General features: G+C 42.8%; 1 protein-coding gene across 1 annotated transcript in view; it reads right to left on the minus strand.

Moving 5' to 3' along the window:
- The window catches only part of MATN2 (matrilin 2), a 64,685-nt gene that overhangs the window by 32,405 nt on the left and 13,949 nt on the right, over positions 1 to 18,331 (minus strand). The window contains exons 5-7 of the mRNA XM_060277695.1: positions 12,983 to 13,105; positions 3,146 to 3,268; positions 360 to 482 (exon numbers count right to left, since the gene is read on the minus strand). Of these exons, the coding sequence (XP_060133678.1) occupies positions 360 to 482; positions 3,146 to 3,268; positions 12,983 to 13,105 (369 nt within the window). The remainder of the gene's footprint in view (positions 1 to 359; positions 483 to 3,145; positions 3,269 to 12,982; positions 13,106 to 18,331) is intronic.

Raw genomic sequence — 18,331 nt, forward strand, 5'->3', positions numbered from 1 at the left:
GCAAAATCCTCCACGCAAACCAGCCGCCAAAAGTCAGTGCAACTTCTAAGTTTCATACTGGTTTTTAAAGAGGCTTAGGGATGGTCTTTTGGTAGAACGCCATGGGACCGGAGTTCCACCAAGAAGGCTTCTTAATGCACATGCGCTGCTTTAAGTTGGCACAGAGATACTTCTATGCGCATGGGGGATTGGTTGGTTGATTTTTAGAAATTATAATGCGGACATACGGAGGAGGTGGTTTTTAAATGCATGTTCAAAAGTTACACCTCAAAACGGCAAAAAGGAACTGAAAAAAGCTGTGATGGTGATGTTGAGAAGTAAAAACAGATGAACTTACTATACACTTTAGGACAACATACTTTTGCACGTTCTCTTATCTGGATTGAGAGTAAACCCTTGCTGGCATCGGCAGTAATAGGATTCATCTGTATTGACACACTCCTGCTGGCAGCCATGATTTTGCATTGCACAGTAGTCTGGTCCTGAAAATTGGGAGGGAGGGGGGAATTATTATTATTATTATTATTATTATTATTATTATTTAAGGACCAGGAGTAGAACACGAAGTGAGCAGACTGTAATAAAAAATAAAGGCTTCAGCCAGAGATGTGACTATAAGAAGAGCATTAGTTTTTCACAGAAAATTGGAGAAAATATAAATCTGGGGACAGAAGCAAATCGCAGGCCAGTCTGACACTCCCAAAGCTGCATCTGCAACATGTTGAGGTCAGTGCTGCTCTGCTTTGCCCTGCCCTCTAAATAACTGGCGGCAACAGGAGGTGTTAGGAGGTCCACCCTTGCAACCCTGCCAGCCACTAATGGGAACAGAATACATCTAATTTGCCTTGTTGGACCCATAACCCCAACATTCCGCAAATGAAGATAGGGACCTTCTAGTCTACATCAGTATCACTGCCAGGAGGGGCTTTTTAAGGGGTTTTTGCACATTAATATTCTTATTAAAGTTTTCCATGATACAGACAACCCCTCCCTGAAGCCCAGCTAGCTCCAATGACTCCCATAATCTCCTTGCCCCTGCTACCGCTTAAACTCCAGCCTCCCCCCCACAGGCCGGCCTGCACCCCACCAGCTACACCCTTTCCCTGCTCTTGCCCAGGGTCTCCTCCAGCCACTGTCTTCTCGTCAGGCCTGACCTAGCTCACTTTCTCCTTGTTTTTATTTGGCATGACCAGCTGGATGGGTGGCTAGGGGTCTGCCAGCCTGGAGAGCCGCAACCTCCCATGGCAAGGATGGCAGTGGCAGTGGCTCGGTTGCCTCCTTCCCCTTTCCTCCTCTTCCTCTTCCTGATGCTGCTGCTACTCCACTGGCTGGCCAGCTTGGTCAGCCTGGCTTCCTGCCTCAGACCCAGCACAAGACTCTTCTGCCTTCCTTCCAACTGAGGAGGAGGCCTCAGTTGGCAACACTCTCTTCCCCCAACATGAAGCCATTTCCGGTTAGCGTACCTCAACAGAGATGGGAATTCGGGGCTCAGCATGAGAAAGTGAGAGGCCATGATGGCTTACAGGTTTTTGCGACAGTCCTGCCATTTTCAGGGGCAGTTGGAGACTATGTGGACTAGGCCAGTGTTCCAACTAGCCCATAATGCTGACTACACTATTTACCAGAAAGACAGCTCAGGGAAGCTCGCAAACCGCACTTTGGGTGGCAAAAAGCAGCTGCTGGTGGGGGGGGGGGGAACCCATTTCCAGTTGGCTTGGGGGCTGCAATCTGGATGGGAGCACATGCTGGAACAAGGGCCCTGTGTCGCTTTCCCCTCAAAATAAAATGGCCAGGTTAAGCCAATTTGATAGTCACACGCCATTTGGCCCTAAGGTATACTCTGAATGTTTGCAAAAACCAAACCAAACGAACGGAAATAGAAGTAGACCTTCTAGCAAACAATCCCATACATGCCTACTCAGAAGTAAGTTTCATGGGGCTCCCTCCTAAATGGTTCAGGGCTGGAACTTTAGTGACTTAGTGGTGCTTCACATATTATGTTCTTAAGGCACATATGTAAAATATTTCAAATGTAAAGGTAAAGGGACCCCTGACCATTAGGTCCAGTCGTGACCGACTCTGGGGTTGCGCGCTCATCTCGCATTATTGGCCGAGGGAGCCGGCGTATAGCTTCCAGGTCATGTGGCCAGCATGGCAAAGCCGCTTCTGGCGAACCAGAGCAGCACATGGAAACGCCGTTTACCTTCCCGCTGTAGCGGTTCCTATTTATCTACTTGCATTTTGACGTGCTTTCGAACTGCTAGGTTGGCAGGAGCATGGAAAACAGTACAGTTCAAATGTACTGTATGCTAAAACTGTACTGTGTTCATGCAACAAACACATGTTTTCTGCCACCTGTATCATAGAGGCACAGGGACCCAGGTGGCGCTGTGGTTAAACCACTGAGCCTAGGGCTTGCCGATCGGAAGGTTGGCGGGTCGAATCCCTGTGGCGGGGTGAGCTCCCGTTGCTTGGTCCCAGCTCCTGCCAACCTAGCAGTTCGAGAGCACGTCAAAATGCAAGTAGATAAATAGGAACCGCTACAGCGGGAAGGTAAACGGTGTTTCCATGTGCTGCTCTGGTTTGCCAGAAGCGGCTTTGTCATGCTGGCCACATGACCTGGAAGCTATACGCCGGCTCCCTCGGCCAATAATGCGAGATGAGTGCGCAACCCCAGAGTCGGTCACGACTGGACCTAATGGTCAGGGGTCCCTTTACCTTTACCTTTATCATAGAGGCACATGTACTAAAGAGTGTTGTTAATTGTACATTATGGAAGTACTTCATCTAGGCCAGTTTCGCCTACTAGGAATGGCCATTCAAGAATATCTGCAACCTGAGATCCTTTTCATTGGAGAGGCCATGGACCAGGCATCCCCAAACTGCGGCCCTCCAGATGTTTTTGCCTACAACTCCCATGATCCCTAGCTAAGAGGACCAGTGGTCAGGGATGATGCGAATTGTAGCCCAAAACATCTGGAGGGCCAAAGTTTGGGGATGCCTGCCATGGACTGTAGCCAGGACCTCCTGCATGCAAAACAGATGGTGGTCTGGCGTGGAAATGTGACACTTCCCCTTACAACAGATTGCATGCACCTGTGTGCTACTATCTGAAAGAAACTGAGCATAGATGTGGAAAACTTACGTCTGCAGGTTTTTTTATCCGGATTGAGAATGAACCCTTTGCGGCACTGACAGTAGTAGGAGTCTTCAGTATTAATGCATTCATGTTGACAGCCTTGGTTATTCAAAGCACAGTAATTTACGACTGAAAAACAAACAAGAACAACAAGCTCACTCGGGGACGGAACTTGACAAATGAATGTTTGCAACGGAAAACTCTGATCCTAAACCTCCGTAGCCTTGCGGGATATCTTCCGGAGAAGAAAACCCTACACAAATATGGAGTGGAGTTCCTAAGATGACTGGATGGTGCCTTGTACACTTCCTGCCAGTAACTCTTGCAGCTAAGCTGCTGACGAAGGTATAACTCTGCTTTGCTTTGGACCACATCAGCAAGGCCAAAGGGGGCGTGTGTCGTCATCTGGGCAGCCCAGGACCTCCATACACACTGCCCAGGCTTGCACCCTGAGGAAGTCACTTTGGTGTTGCTAATGCAGCAGCTTGACTTCATCCCTGGAGGCTAGCTCCATTGTCTCTCAACACAGACGGATGCCAACATAACAACAACTTATCAACTAAGGCCCTTAGTCAGGTGCTGCTGAAAGAAGTGGACAGTGTTTGTGTGGTTTTCCATCTAAATTCAATTTGGACTGCAGTGACACGAAGAGCATAGCACAAGTTTAAAATGACCTTCCCATCACATTGTTGCTATAATCCTGTTGGAGCAGCTGACATGAACTTCATTCTAAGGCATGATCTTCCATACCTTGTGTTCATGGGAAAGGGAAGTGAGGTGTCCTGGGGAAGAATTCCAACATCCCTTGAAGATGTTGGAAGCCAACTGTGTGAACTACACCGTGGACAATTTTCCCGTGCAAGTCAGCTGTGGGTTGGTAAGACGCCAGTGATAACTTAAACCACAGGTAAGGAACATGCTTAGCCTGAGGGCCACATTCCAATCTGGGTAACCTTCAGAGGGCCACATGTCTGTGGAGGGCAGGGTCAGAGGGAAAGGGGGGGCAACAAATGTGAATTTCACCTTTCTACAGTAGGCTTCTTTCTACACATACACACCCCACTCTACCATCCATCCCTTTTCATTTTTTCATTTCACTTTTAATTTGTATACCGCCTTTCTATATTACTATACACAAGGTGGTTTAGAAGCTGAAGAAACAATAAAATAGACAGCAAATATCACACACCTCATAACAATCTCATCCAATACCAGAAAAAGTCACAATAACTTTAAAATAAACAACTTATATCAAATAAAGCAATATTCAACAATGCATTAGAATATAAGAGTAAAGAGTAAAATTAAATAGCAAATAATAATTGAACAGTTCACACTTATCAATATTTTTTTTACTAAACTATAATCAGTAAAAATAATGGCAAGTCACAATGCATTAAATACCACAAAACCACGTAAAATGATCAAACTGAGAAACAAGGAGACACAACTTATAAAATTGTACACACACACAAACACACACACAAGCTCCTCTTCTCTCTTCCCAGCTGCTTTTGCAGTTCTCAAAGACATGGTCTGGGGAAGGCTCCTAAGGTTGGGGCAAGGCAGGTGGAAAAAGTCACTGCCTGATGAACAGGAGCAAGCAAGCCAGAGGCATTATCAGATTCCAAGGACACATTGCAGCCAGGCAAAGACATTCAGGGGGGTTAGCAGAGCCAGTGAGGGGTATGGTTTAGGGAGAGGGTAAATGGCCTGCAGAGAGTTCTGAGGGCCAGATGAGGAGACCTGGGAGTTTGCATTTGGCCCCCTGATCTGAGATTCCCTATTTGGTTTCAGCATACCATACATCTGGACTGCAGAGTTTGGAGGAATGGTTCACAATCCTTGAAATTAAAGTTGCCTTCATGGACCCTCAGGTGAGACAATGCACACGGGTGTAGAAATGGTGCTGTACTCAGTCTGACACATTCCAAACTCTGTGCTAGCTGTTCTAATAGACATTTGAGCACTGATGCTCAACAGCAATCTGTTCTCTTTCTTGACTATCACAGTGGAGCCAAAATAAACTTGACTCTGACTGCTCGAGGTTAAACACGAAAGTTTCCTTTGTCATCGCCTAGGAAAATTTACAGTTTAGAAGAAACCTAGGGTGTTACTTAAAATGTGGTGCGTACGGAACAATATTCAGGAACTGGATCCTTTGGGAAGCAGTGATTTGGTTAGAACTAGTCTCTCTCTTCCAGTGCTATTTTTCCAGAAGAAGAAAAAGGTGCTGGAACTCACCATGAACACCTCCCTCGTTCTCTTAGAATGACAATGGAGCCCACCTGAAAGGTGCTAGAACTGAGTTCAGGCTGAAAAAAAGCCATGCTCTCTCCATACAACACTGAAGGAAGAACTCCACCTTGGCAGGATATCAATGAAACAAACAAATTGACCCAGGAATGCAATTTTTGGTAGACGCTCCGTGTTGTACTCAACATGGAGCGTCTACCAAAAATGGCACCCCTGGGTCAATTTGTTTGTTTCATTGATATCCTGCCTTTCCTCCAAGGAGTGAAAGGCATGAGAGACTGTGACTGGCCCAGGGTCCCCCGCAGAGTTTCATAGCTGAGCAGGGATTTGAACCCAAGTCTTCCATGTTCTAGTCTAACACTCTAAACACTGTATACTGACTTTCCTTTTCTCCTGTATTGTGTTGTAATATCAATTCATTGTGAATTTTCCAATTCCCACCAGGGGTAGCTAATTATGCGGATAAATGGTTTAAAAAATGATGTCACACCTTTAAACCCTCTGAGAAAGGGTGTAACATCTATGCTTCACACCTCGTTCCACCCCTGATTCCCCTCACCTGTTCTCCCCATCAAGAGGGCCTTATTTGAGCACCACCGTGCCAAACAGAGGAGGACAGAAGCGGACATGGTTGAACACAGCAGCTTCCTTCTCTCTCTCCCTTAAAAAGCATTTAAAGGAATGAGCAATTTGTGGATCTCGCAACTGTCCAATGAAGCCACTTACTGTTCTGCAAACTAGTTTTGTCCCTCTGTGTTACCGAGCTTATGATGTAAACCCTGACCTCATAGGTCACCATGACTTGTTTACTTACATTATTATCCCATTCTTCCTCCAAGAAGCTGAAAGATGCATGCATGCTATTCTCCGTCCCCTATCCCCCCCTTACAACAACCTTATAAATTAGGCAACTTAGCCTCAGGGCCTCCCATTGAGCTTCACAGCTATTTGAACTCAGGGCCTTCCCAGCCAGCCCTCTAGCCCAGGCATCCCCAAACTTCGGCCCTCCAGATGTTTTGGACTACAATTCCCATCTTCCCTGACCACTGGTCCTATTAGCTAGGGATCATGGGAGTTGTAGGCCAAAACATCTGGAGGGCCGCAGTTTGGGGATGCCTGCTCTAGCCATTACACCATACTGGGCTTGTATTGCTCTTTGACAGCAAGAAGCATTGTTGTAGTCATTTTGGTAAATTATATTCTCTAAACATAAACAGAACATAATATTTATCTACAAAGCACTAGGCAAGATGCCAAAACTAAACTAATTTGGGAAAGTGGATGTGAAATGGTGTAAGCTATACCCCGAAAATATTAAACATTGTATATCTGTCATTGTGCAAACTCCCATTACCCAAAATTTCTGCTTATTAGAAAATATTTGTGCCCTTATCAAATGCCTTCTATTTGCCTAAAATGTAAACCTGTTAATCAAACCCTCTTTCCGGACATTCTAAATTGTTTGGAATCCACTGCAGATTTTGGATAGATGAAGCTGAACTGTTTTTATCTCTGTGGAGCTTGTGTCAGTTTTTAAAAGAATTATTCTAAACAAAGGATAAACATGATCAAATCACAAAGTAGTTTCTTAGATCATTTGGACTAATAAAAAGAACTAAGTTTCCATTTTTGCCCTTGAAATAATGTCATGTTTCATATAAATTGTACCAAGTACGGCATTCCCAACAGTGCCAACTAAACCATTATGAACTAGCTGCTAGATCCTGTTATATTTCTTTTTTACGTTCCAAAATCATATTACTTTTAAAAAATTTTTTTGATGTCCATTCGTTTGGATTAATGCATTCTCCCAAAACCCCACAACTATAACTCTGCCATAATTTAGGCAACCTTGGGAAAACAGAACAAAAAGCAGCTGATAATATTCTTTCACATTAAGGGGTGTTTCTGCTTTGCTGACTTAAAGAAATTGGGCAGAATCCAAGCAATTTAGACTTTCCGTCATGTAGGATGTGTAACCACTTTCCTGGCAAACACCTTTCTTGTTCCAGGCCGAAGACAGTCATATGGAACATTTCTCGAAAATTAAAGCAATAATCAGCTTTCCCTTAAAAATCTCAGGCGCAATTTTTCAGCAGCCTCGTGAGACAAAATTATAGTAACGGCAATCTACTCTAACCACAGTACATTTCAGGATATAATTTACTTACAGTATTTATACTAATGAAGTCCCAATCAATGCGAAAACATATATTACAAAGTTATTTCGAATCTACAAAAGTAGTCAGTGACTAGCACCTTTGTCGAATAGATGAGTAATAGGGTTGGATCCCTTACTCAGAGTAGACCCATTGAAATTCATGGATATTACTTGGGTCTGCTCTGTGGGTCTGCTCTGAGCAGGACTAGCATTGGCTACAACCAGCATTCAGCTTCCTGAGGACAACAGTTTCTTTCTATCCACTCGACATCATGCATGATGTTATAAATCTCTATCATATCCCCTCTTGCTTGCCTTTTTTCTAAACTAGGTAAAGGTAAAGGGACCCCTGACCATTAGGTCCAGTCGTGACCGACTCTGGGGTTGCGTGCTCATCTCGCATTATTGGCCGAGGGAGCCGGCGTATAGCTTCCAGGTCATGTGGCCAGCATGACAAAGCCACTTCTGGCAAACCAGAGCAGCACACGGAAACGCCGTTTACCTTCCCGCTGTAGCGGTTCCTATTTATCTACTTGCACTTTGACGTGCTTTCGAACTGCTAGGTTGGCAGGAGCTGGGACCAAGCAACGGGAGCTCACCCCGTCACAGGGATTCGAACCGCCGACCTTCTGATCAGCAAGCCCTAGGCTCAGTGGTTTAACCACAGCTCCACCTGGGTCCCTCTTTTTCTAAACTAAAAAGTTCCAATTATTACACACATCATCATTATCATCATCATCATCTTATTATTATTATTATTTGTGCCCTGCCCATCTGATTAGGTTGCCCCAGCCACTCTGGGCAGCTTCCAGCGTATACAAAAACATAATAAATATTTTACAGCTCTACAATATCCACTTTGAAATGAGGCAATATGAATTGTAAACATACTAAACTTATAGGACAGCATGTAGACCAACTATTTATAACATTTACCTGATAGCATTTATAGGAATATCTAGCAATGAAGAGCATTTAAGATGATATTTTATTAGACCAACTTCTATTAGTGTAAAGTAGGCAAAACTTTCCATTAGACTTTAAAATAAAAATAAAAATGGCAGTTTGGTTCTTCTTATACTTTACATGTGAATTTGCTTTATAGCTAATTCCCAGCAAGGTAGTTGACAGACGTATGTCTTAAAGTCACTTCAGGTAGTCCGCTGTATTGCAGGAGAAAGAATATATGCATAGATGGTTGTTTTTACCAGGGATATTGGCCATTGGTGTGGAAAAAAACTGACTACAATTCTCCCATCTGTTTTTTGTTGTTGTTCCTTTCTCCTGGAAACATGTTTATCTGCTTCTGATTACTACTTTCGTTAAATATTTCACATTGTTTGAAAGCCAGAAGGGTGTGGGGGCACTGAACATATTGCCTTCTATGGTCTGGTCCCAATCATATATACATTGCAATGGATTCCAACAAAGAGTTGCAAGAAAGAAATGGTAGTATCCTAATGAGGGTCAGTCATCTCTAATATTAACAGTGAAGGGCACACAATTTTATCTGGTAAGGGATAATGTATACACACAAAACACCACATATGCAACATATTTTGTGTGTTCTCACATACACATATGTGCTGTGCTGCAGTATTACTTCAGTGCTGTCAAAACATTGGTTCTTGATGTTTAAACTGTTTAGTTTCCCCCCCTGTCCTATAGATTCAATTATTAAGCGTCACACAAAATTCAGAATGGCTGGGCTCTGATTCGACTGTAATCTACTCTTTATTCCTGGAGTAAAGTTGAGATGTTCAGACAACATGACTATTCTAGGTTTTTGAAACTAATAGTATCTGGCACATATAATCCACTCTTGAGAAAGAAAGCACTTTTGTCTTCTGCAAAACTTGGGGTTCCCTTGGCCTGCTGACACCTCTCCCTTGTGCTCAGGTGTAAAAGTTTTAGCTACTTAAGCAACAACACTCATGCCTGACCACTGGAAATGTAAGGGAACAGTATTCCCGTGAGCCACTGCAAATTGTATCTTTAAAGTTCAAGGTGTAGAAAAAACTAAAACAGAGTGTACAAGAGGACCACAATCTTAAGCATTGTTAGATGGGTCCACTGAAATCAATGATAATTAAATCTAAGTAAATATGGCTAGGGTAAGGGCATTCATTTAAAAAAATAATATGATTTTCCAGCACACAATTGGAAGTAAGTCCCACTGTGCTCATTTAGATTTACTCATTTGGAAGGTACGTAGGACTTCAGCCTAAGCTGCCTATAGCTGCACATACTGTATTATGGAGTTCCTCCAAGCTAAATGTAGAGAAGCCACACCTCTGTAGAATTAGGTCAAGGGGAAGGGAAAATAAATAGCATGAATATGAGAATAGACATGTTTTGAGCAGTGAGAAGAGGACTCATCATTTCATAAGCCACTAATAACATCCTGCTAAATTATCCAATGAGCCTGGAATATATTTAAGTCTGAGCAGAGAAGCTTATACCATGGTTGAAATTGCATGGAAATGCTTTTTTTAAAATCCTTGTGTCCCTGAAGTGCCAGAAGCTGCCAGGGCTAGAACTGGGTTCCATTCTCTGTGTAGCTGCCATTTGGAACAAGTTCCTCATAGTGAAGCTCTGGATGAGGCCCTCCCTCCCCCAACACACAAGTCGGCCATTGGGCCCTCCTGGATAGGAAGGGCTGTAAAAGTCTTCCTATCAGTCTCTTTAGTCTGTTTCAGCTTCTGGATGACCTGAGAGCTGCCTATAGCTCAGCCCTAGCTTAAATAAAAAGAAAAGTATTCTGGCACTTATGCTAGATACGTATTTGGGCTATTAGAACTCTAGGGGAAAGGAGTTCCACAGTTACGTCTATGTGCCCCTGGAGAAATTAACGAATACTATACAAAAGAAGATGGGTTTGATTTTTAGGGATCTCAGTAGGACACAGGACAGGAGGTATTCAAACAAATGAAAAAACTTAAATACTGAACATTAAAAAAGAACATAATGCATCTAAATGGAAATGCATCCAATCTACATATAAAAAATTTATATATTCAGCAATCAGAAAGTAAAGTATTCATTAGAACAAAGAATAACCCATTCCTCATGCAAAGTAGTAACATAAAACAGCTGTTATTTGAAAAGCAATAAGTTTTATGGGTTTCAGAGTGAAGTTTGCTAGAGAGAATGTACAGCTGTGGGAAGCTGTTTTGCTTACAAAGTACTGGGGTGTGACTGTGTTTATGGGCCTAAGAAAACTTGAACATATGATGGAATCAGTGTGCTTTCACATTTTTTTAAAAGCAAGCTTTCAAAAACTGGAGCCTGAGAAAGACAGTTGTTTAGCATCAAGGAACACTCATTAATGAAATGCGGAGGTGTTCCCTTCCAGTACCAGAAAAGGGAAGACCACAATGTGGGAAACAGCAGATCAATCATAACATTAGGAACAACTCCCACAGCTACCACAAAGAGCTTGTTCCCTTAAACTTACAGTGGTACCTCGGTTTATGAACACAATTGGTTCCGGAAGTCTGTTCATAAACTGAAGCGTTCATAAACTGAAGCGAACTTTCCCATTGAAAGTAATGGAAAGTGGATTAATCTGTTCCAAATGGTCTGCGGAGTACTTAAACTGAAGCGTTCATAAACTGAAGTGAACTTTCCCATTGAAAGTAATGGAAAATGAATTAATCCGTTCCAGATGTGTCCGCGGCGTTCATAAACCGAAAATTCATAAACCGAGGTGTTCATAAACCGAGGTTCCACTGTATTAGTTTGTTGTTGTGTCTGAGAATTTTCCTGCCATTGCTGGAATTCTCCTGCCTAGAGAAATTTCCACAGTGGCACCACATGAATTCTTCCTTCCCTTCATCCTATTCCCACCTTAGTTCTGTAATCTTTTATCTTACGGCTTCCCAGCCAGCAGAACCTTCCATTCCCCACAAGCAATGGAACGTGTGAGCTGACAGCTTATGGGTCTCAGCCACCCTGTCATCCCTGATATTCCAAACTGAATATAGGAGACTAGAAACTAGAGAGGTTGATCTGCCTGCAGTCATAGGTAACCTTCTTCATGGGAATGAAAGTGACCAAGGAGACTCTGTGGGAGGCCCCTGCAGGTGAGGGGGTAGCCGGGGTACACTTCTCTGGGCCTTGGGGGGCTATACTGGCTGGGGCCCCCCGCCAGGGACCAGCTGCTTTTTGTGTGTGTTTATAACAAAACTCCCACTCTGGGCCCCAGAGAAGCTCTGCACATGTCAACCCTGTGGTAATATGAGTACCTACTCTGATACAGTGGCACCTTGGTTTACAACCCTAATCCATTCTGGAGGTCCGGTTGTAAACCAAAACAGGTTGTAACACAAGGCGTGCTTTCGCCATTGGGGCCTCCCCCCCAAAATGGGTTGTAATCCCCAAAAAATTGGATTGTAATCCAAAAAACGGGACACGCGCTTCCGGGTTTGACGTGGTTGTAATCCAAAATGGTTGTAATCCAAAGCGGTTGCAAACCAACGTACCACTGTATTCTTTCGGATATGATATCGAGTGACAGAACAATTTGGCCACAATAAGGAAATTTTGTCCATGGTATGATTATTTTCCACCTAGTCATTTTGACACTTTGGCACCCTATTTGCAAAATTTAACAATTCCAAAATACAGACGTGCTTTCACTTTCGCAAGATTGAATATACTGCCTTCGGCTGTACTTGAGGGTCGATTTCAAAAAATTCTACTGGAAAAACAATTATGTCCATGCGGATGGAGATGGCAGTATGGAGTCAGTGGCTTATGTGCTTCTGGCTTGCAATCTTTATAAAGATTTGAGGAGTGAGGTTATTGCCCTTCTATTATTGACCATGCCGGGTTGCTCAACCATTGCTACTGTGTCCTTTCTTTTAGCAGATTAAGATGATCAGGTGACAGCAAAAACAGCAAGGTTTTTAGCAGGGGCAATCAGAATAAGATCTATTATTTCATTATTGACGTAAACCTCCAAAATGTATTTCGTATAGTTAAGTTTTTAATTCTATCTTCAGTACATTTTATTTTATTTTATTGCTATGGCTAGTGGCTGATGGAAATAAAGATTCTTCTGATTCTGATTCTTTTGGGTTACTGTTATCAAAGGGTAGGATCCAAACAACTATACATCTAGTTTCATGTGCCCTAGAGACTTTGATTTTGTCCCTTTTGACCACCGTCCACATAGCAAATTACTTTTGAAACTGAGTGGACTTTCATATGGCATAGGGTGATCTTCAGTTCATAGAGAGAAAGTAAAAAATCCCACCCAAAACCATTGGTTGTGCCCAATTTACCCATTACTATTTAACTGGTTAATGGGAAGGTTTTCAGGAGCTAAGAGATATCCAAGACAGTTATAGCAATAAAAGCAGCCTCTTTTTCCTTACTTTTTTTTTAGTATAAGAACAATAGGAAGCAGATACATTACATACTGAAGCATTTCTTTCCATCTTCCTCAAGTTCATAACCATCATAACATTGGCAAACATAGGATCCGGGTGTATTCACGCATATCTGTTCACAATCATGCTTTTCGACTTCGCATAGGTCCTGGGCTGCAAAATATAAAAATTGCACCACAATCTTAGAAAGAACTGGGATTGCAGCCTGTGTCATCATCAGTTCTACCTTTTCTTTTTGTCTCGGGTCCTGCAATCTTTCGTATCATATAGTAACTGCATGCAGAGAGGACAGTAATATTGGAGATGTTTGTGAACATATAGATATGCTTTGTTACTTTACCCAAAATTATCTGTTGGATGCAGAACTAATCTGCAGGAACAGCAAATGTTACAATCAGATCATCAACTGGCTTGAAACCAAGCACTTTGGCTAAAGGTGTATCAGAATCTTCCATTACCACATGGACAGAAATGGGAGAACTTCCGGAATATTTACTTGAAATGAAATTGAATAGCACTGAATTGCAAACCTATGCAGATTTCCAGATAATTAGTCCACAACATATGGAGGGCTCCACACCGGCTAGCACCAGTTTATGCCATAATAAACGCTGTGTTGCAAGACTCTGCTGTTGCTTTTGTTGCAGAAGACTAACACAGCTACCTCTCTCAGTTTGTGCAGAGTGAAACTGGGGTCAACAAAGTGTGACCTGTGGGATGCGTTTTAATAGGTAAGAGAAGATACTGTATACTAATTGGAATTCATTTCTCTAGGCCAGGCACCCCCAAACTTCGGCCCTCCAGATGTTTTGGACTACAATTCCCATCTTCACCGACCACTGGTCCTGTTAGCTAGGGATCATGGGAGTTGTAGGCCAAAACATCTGGCGGGTCGCAGTTTGGGGATGCCTGCTCTAGGCTCCCACATGTGTGGGTTGAACAGAGTTTCAAAATCCCAACCTTGGCAGCAAAATCAGAAGTATAGGAATTAGGCTGCAAAGCCTTCTTTTGAGCAAATCCAGGTAACAAAGTAAGTTGGCTTCCCCCTTCTTACCCCGCTTAACAAAGAATTAGGTAACAACTCATAAAGTAAGTAATATATATATATATATAATATACTTACTTATAATATTGCACTGGTTTACAGAAGTGGCAGCAGTAAAAACTATGCAGGCTTATATATTATACTTATATTTACAATATAACCGGCTTCAGCCATGTGCCTAAAAGCTGGAGCAAGCAAAGGCATCTCTGCATCCAACACTAGTCAAAGGAACAGAGAGGGGAACAGGAAGTACTATATGCTCCTTCCTCTCTAGGAGAGGAGGGGAAATGACATCACACAGAGCCCTCTCTACCAATTGTATGGTCTGAGTATCTGCCTATCAGCAATACAGCTCTGTGGACTTAGCCCCTTCTCATGCTAACTAGCAAGAAATGCATAATTTGTTAGGTTTGGCTGATAATCTCCTGACCTACATGAACTATGCTCTGTGTGAGTTGAGTAGGTGCCTTAAAGCATGTCCCTGTATCTTCTGCAATCCCATCCCAAAGCCAATATACTGTATAGCCAACTGGCTGATTTGGTAGCAGTATAAATATGCTTTTAGTTTAAAATTCTGACAGATCTTTTAAGCTAGAATGATCTCCCTCAAGAAATAGGATTCAAACAATTAAAAAAGAAAATACTTTGCAGTATTGCTTTTTTTAAAAAAAACAGTATCAGGTCACTAATTGCCTAGAAACTAAGTATCCACAATCGGTACCACTTAAGTGATTTAAAGTCACCCTTGCTTATTCAGATGGTTTTTCCTACCTCAAGAATTTATGACCAGGGAGATTTGGACATATTTAAAGATAAATGTGAGAAAGAGATTAAAATAAGCAAGTCATGTTTAACATAAGCCCATGATATATAAACAACTCCATTAAAAAACATTCTAAAACAAAGTGTCAAAACTGATATGTGATACTGATGTTTTAAAAACCTAGACATAATTCTGAAAATATAGATTAAATATTTGGTAAAAGAAGCAACTGCTGACTTATACAATCTGTGCTCATTGTGACAAATACACGCATGCTTTCCCGGAGAACGGCATGCTTACTTTTTCTTACTATAGGTTTATTTTCTGCACGAACAAACTGGATACGCTATGCCTAGTCTCTTCAAAGTTCCCTCTATGCCTGATACATTTTGTTTCCTTTCAGAAAGGAAATCTTAGTTGCCCAAATATGAGGATAAACAAAACATTATTTAAATGGTGCACCTATTTAGAAACCAACAAGACAAAGTAACAGTAGTAAAACTAAGGATAGCCATGTTAGTCTGTTGCAGAAAAAAACAATGGGGCAGGTGTGGCTGCATCACTGCTGCTTACCGGGGGTGGGGGGGTGGGGGTACAAAAACACACCAGCAGAGCCAATCTGATGCTCTCCCTGGTGTGCCTTCACTGCCATCCTCTTTCAGCCACTGTCCTAGTATGCAGCAAAACCCGCTGCCGAGAGGCTGGTTTCCATGGCAGTGACCCCACTGACTGCTCCTGATCTTGACACTAAAAATAAAATGAACTATCATTTTAGCGAGCAGAATGGTTTTAAATGATTTTAAGAAGCCTTCCCAACTCCTCCTTTCCCCCCTTCAAACTCTCTTTAAAAACAGGAAGGGATAAGTTGTTGGTGGTTGCTCTGTGCGGGGAATTCCAGACTTGTGATATCAATACTTTAAAGTACCCTTCTTTGATTCAGTCTCTAATACAGGCATCCCCAAACTTCGGCCCTCCAGATGTTTTGGACTACAATTCCCATAATCCCTGACCCTCTTAGCTAGGGATCATGGGAGTTGTAGGCCAAAACATCTGGAGGGCCGAAGTTTGGGGATGCCTGCTCTAATACATGTACACTTCGGGGTTTTCCTGCTACAGGCACCCACACTCAACATCTGGATATTGGGTGTAGGGAAGCCATCTAGCACAGGGATACATTTCCCGTACACATAAGTCAATGCTGATTAAATTAATGGGTCACATATATGTATATACTGGTTGTGGAACTGCAGCCAACGAGTGAAATTCACAGACCTGAATTACTGGCGAGAGCCTTGCCATTTGCTTTAATGAGATGTGAAATATAGCCAGTGACTTTGAGAGATTAGAAAGGGTAAGTGATTTTGAGGATGTTAAATTTAGTGTGGAAGTTAACTGAAATCTGGTGCTAACATTTAGTTAAATACATCTGGTTAATGTTGACCATGTATTGTCTGAAAATGTAAACAAGGCTTATTTATATCTGCAGAGATTAGAGACCATGTGAGGAATGTGCTTTTGGCCTTATATGCTTCTGGTCATTCTACGACACATGGAGAGAGAGAGAGAGAGAGAGAGAGAGAGAGAGAGAGAGAGAGAGAGAGAGAGAGAGAGAGAAAATCAATGCCACACTCTTCCCATCATTCAATCTATGTAATCATTCCAGCTTGCCAGACAGAATGTTATTCCTTTCTTCCTCCTGCACACTGTTCTGTGGGGTTCTCCTGATCCCATCAGAGCCAATTTTGTGGGGTGCAGCGGGGGAAAGAGGAAGAAAACCCTGGCCAGAAAGCTTCTGCTGATGGGACTGGTTATATGAATCCATTCAATATTTTTGGATCACACTGTAGTAGTGGTTTTTTTTTTAAAAAAAATGCTTTTATTTGATGTAAACTGTCATTCTGAAGGGTGGCATATTAATATTTAAAAGAAATCATTAAAATAAGGCAATAAATAAATCACACTAATTACAGGTTGGTCTGCCGTAGTCAAAACAAAATAAAAAAAATCCTTCCAGTAGCACCTTAGAGACCAACTAAGTTCGTCATTGGTATGAGCTTTCGTGTGCATGCACACTTCTTCAGATACACTGAAACAGAAGTCACCAGACCCTTATATACTGTATAGTGAGAGGGTGGGGAGGGGTATTACTCAGAAGGAGTGGTGGGAATGGGTGATTGGCTGATAGGTGATAGTTTGGCAATAAATACCTTGTCTTGGAAGGTCTGCTTCTTCAGGTGGCGAATAGTGGTTTCGGCTTTCTTAGCCATGAATGAACTCAAGCTGCTTCTCTCACACATACCCCACTCACTCCCAATGCAGCGTCAGAGCTCTGTCAGCGTGTTGAGTTTCCCCCCCCCCCAAGTCGGCTGGTCCCCTTGAGACCCCGTTTGTCCGCAGGGCTTTTTAAGGGGGGTGCCTAACCCTGGCACACACCCCTGACACCCAAAGAACCCGGTAACGGTCATCACTTAAGTGGACGACTCATTCTGCACTACCACACAGGCTTCCTTAGCCAGAGTTACCAGGGGGAAAAATATCTTGGGGAATCTATACCTAGCTTCGGCCACAATATAACTATGCCATTTTTCAAAAGCGAGAAAAACCATTAGGAAGGTATATAAATGGACCACCATCACTCTTGCTCCCTCCATGGCTCCCTTTCTCTCAGCACTTGATTGCAGTAAAGGCACTTATGTGCTGTGTCAGGAACAGCAATTCTACCGGTGAATTAATGTGCATTCCTACTGCCCCAATTTCTGGCAATTTTCGTGGACACCCATTGGGCACCACTCATCATAATGTTCCTTGCAGCCAATTTTCTGCACTACTGTCCTAAATCAGAACTTTATAAGAGAAGGCAATAAGCTGTATGTCATAAACTGGTGATGTAGGGGCACCTTCTATTTAATTATGCCCATGCTATTTGTAATTTTTATCACTTTGCTGTACATAACGTGAACTAAGTTATCATAGGAAGGAAGTCCACTTAGAATTCAAAAAAAGCCATGAGCTACAGTACAGTATAATGTTTATTTTGAGACACAAGTGGAGAAAAACATAATGATTTGCCTCTGAGGGAAATCTTCACTATAAACACTGTGTAGAGGTGTATATAAAGCATTTGGTGCCACAATGCCACATTGATCTTCTGGACAGACAATTGCAGCTAATTATTTTTTAAACATGCTACAGGGTAACATAAACAGGAGAGGAGCCCTAGTCTAAGACTCCAGATCTTAGATAAAATATTTTATATTTTAAATGAATTCTACACTATAGCAAACAATAACCATGACAAGATCTGAGACAAGGATTAACAGGGCTAGATATCATGCACTGTTTTGGCAAGGAAAGTGAAGAAATCTTTGGCAGAGAGGAAAAAGAAAATGTGAGACTGGCGGAGGAAGAGGAGTGGGGGGGGGAGCGCCCCACCCCCGGCAGCGCGATCCCGGCAGGGTGCCATCGCGGCTGTCCTCCTGCCCACGCTGGGCACCCCGCCCCCACAGGTGGCACGCCCCGCCCCCAGGACACACACCACACCCCTGTGGGTGGCGCAGCACGCAACCAGGAT

This window comes from Zootoca vivipara, chromosome 8 (assembly GCF_963506605.1).
Source record: "Zootoca vivipara chromosome 8, rZooViv1.1, whole genome shotgun sequence".
In the NCBI taxonomy this organism is placed as follows: domain Eukaryota; kingdom Metazoa; phylum Chordata; class Lepidosauria; order Squamata; family Lacertidae; genus Zootoca; species Zootoca vivipara.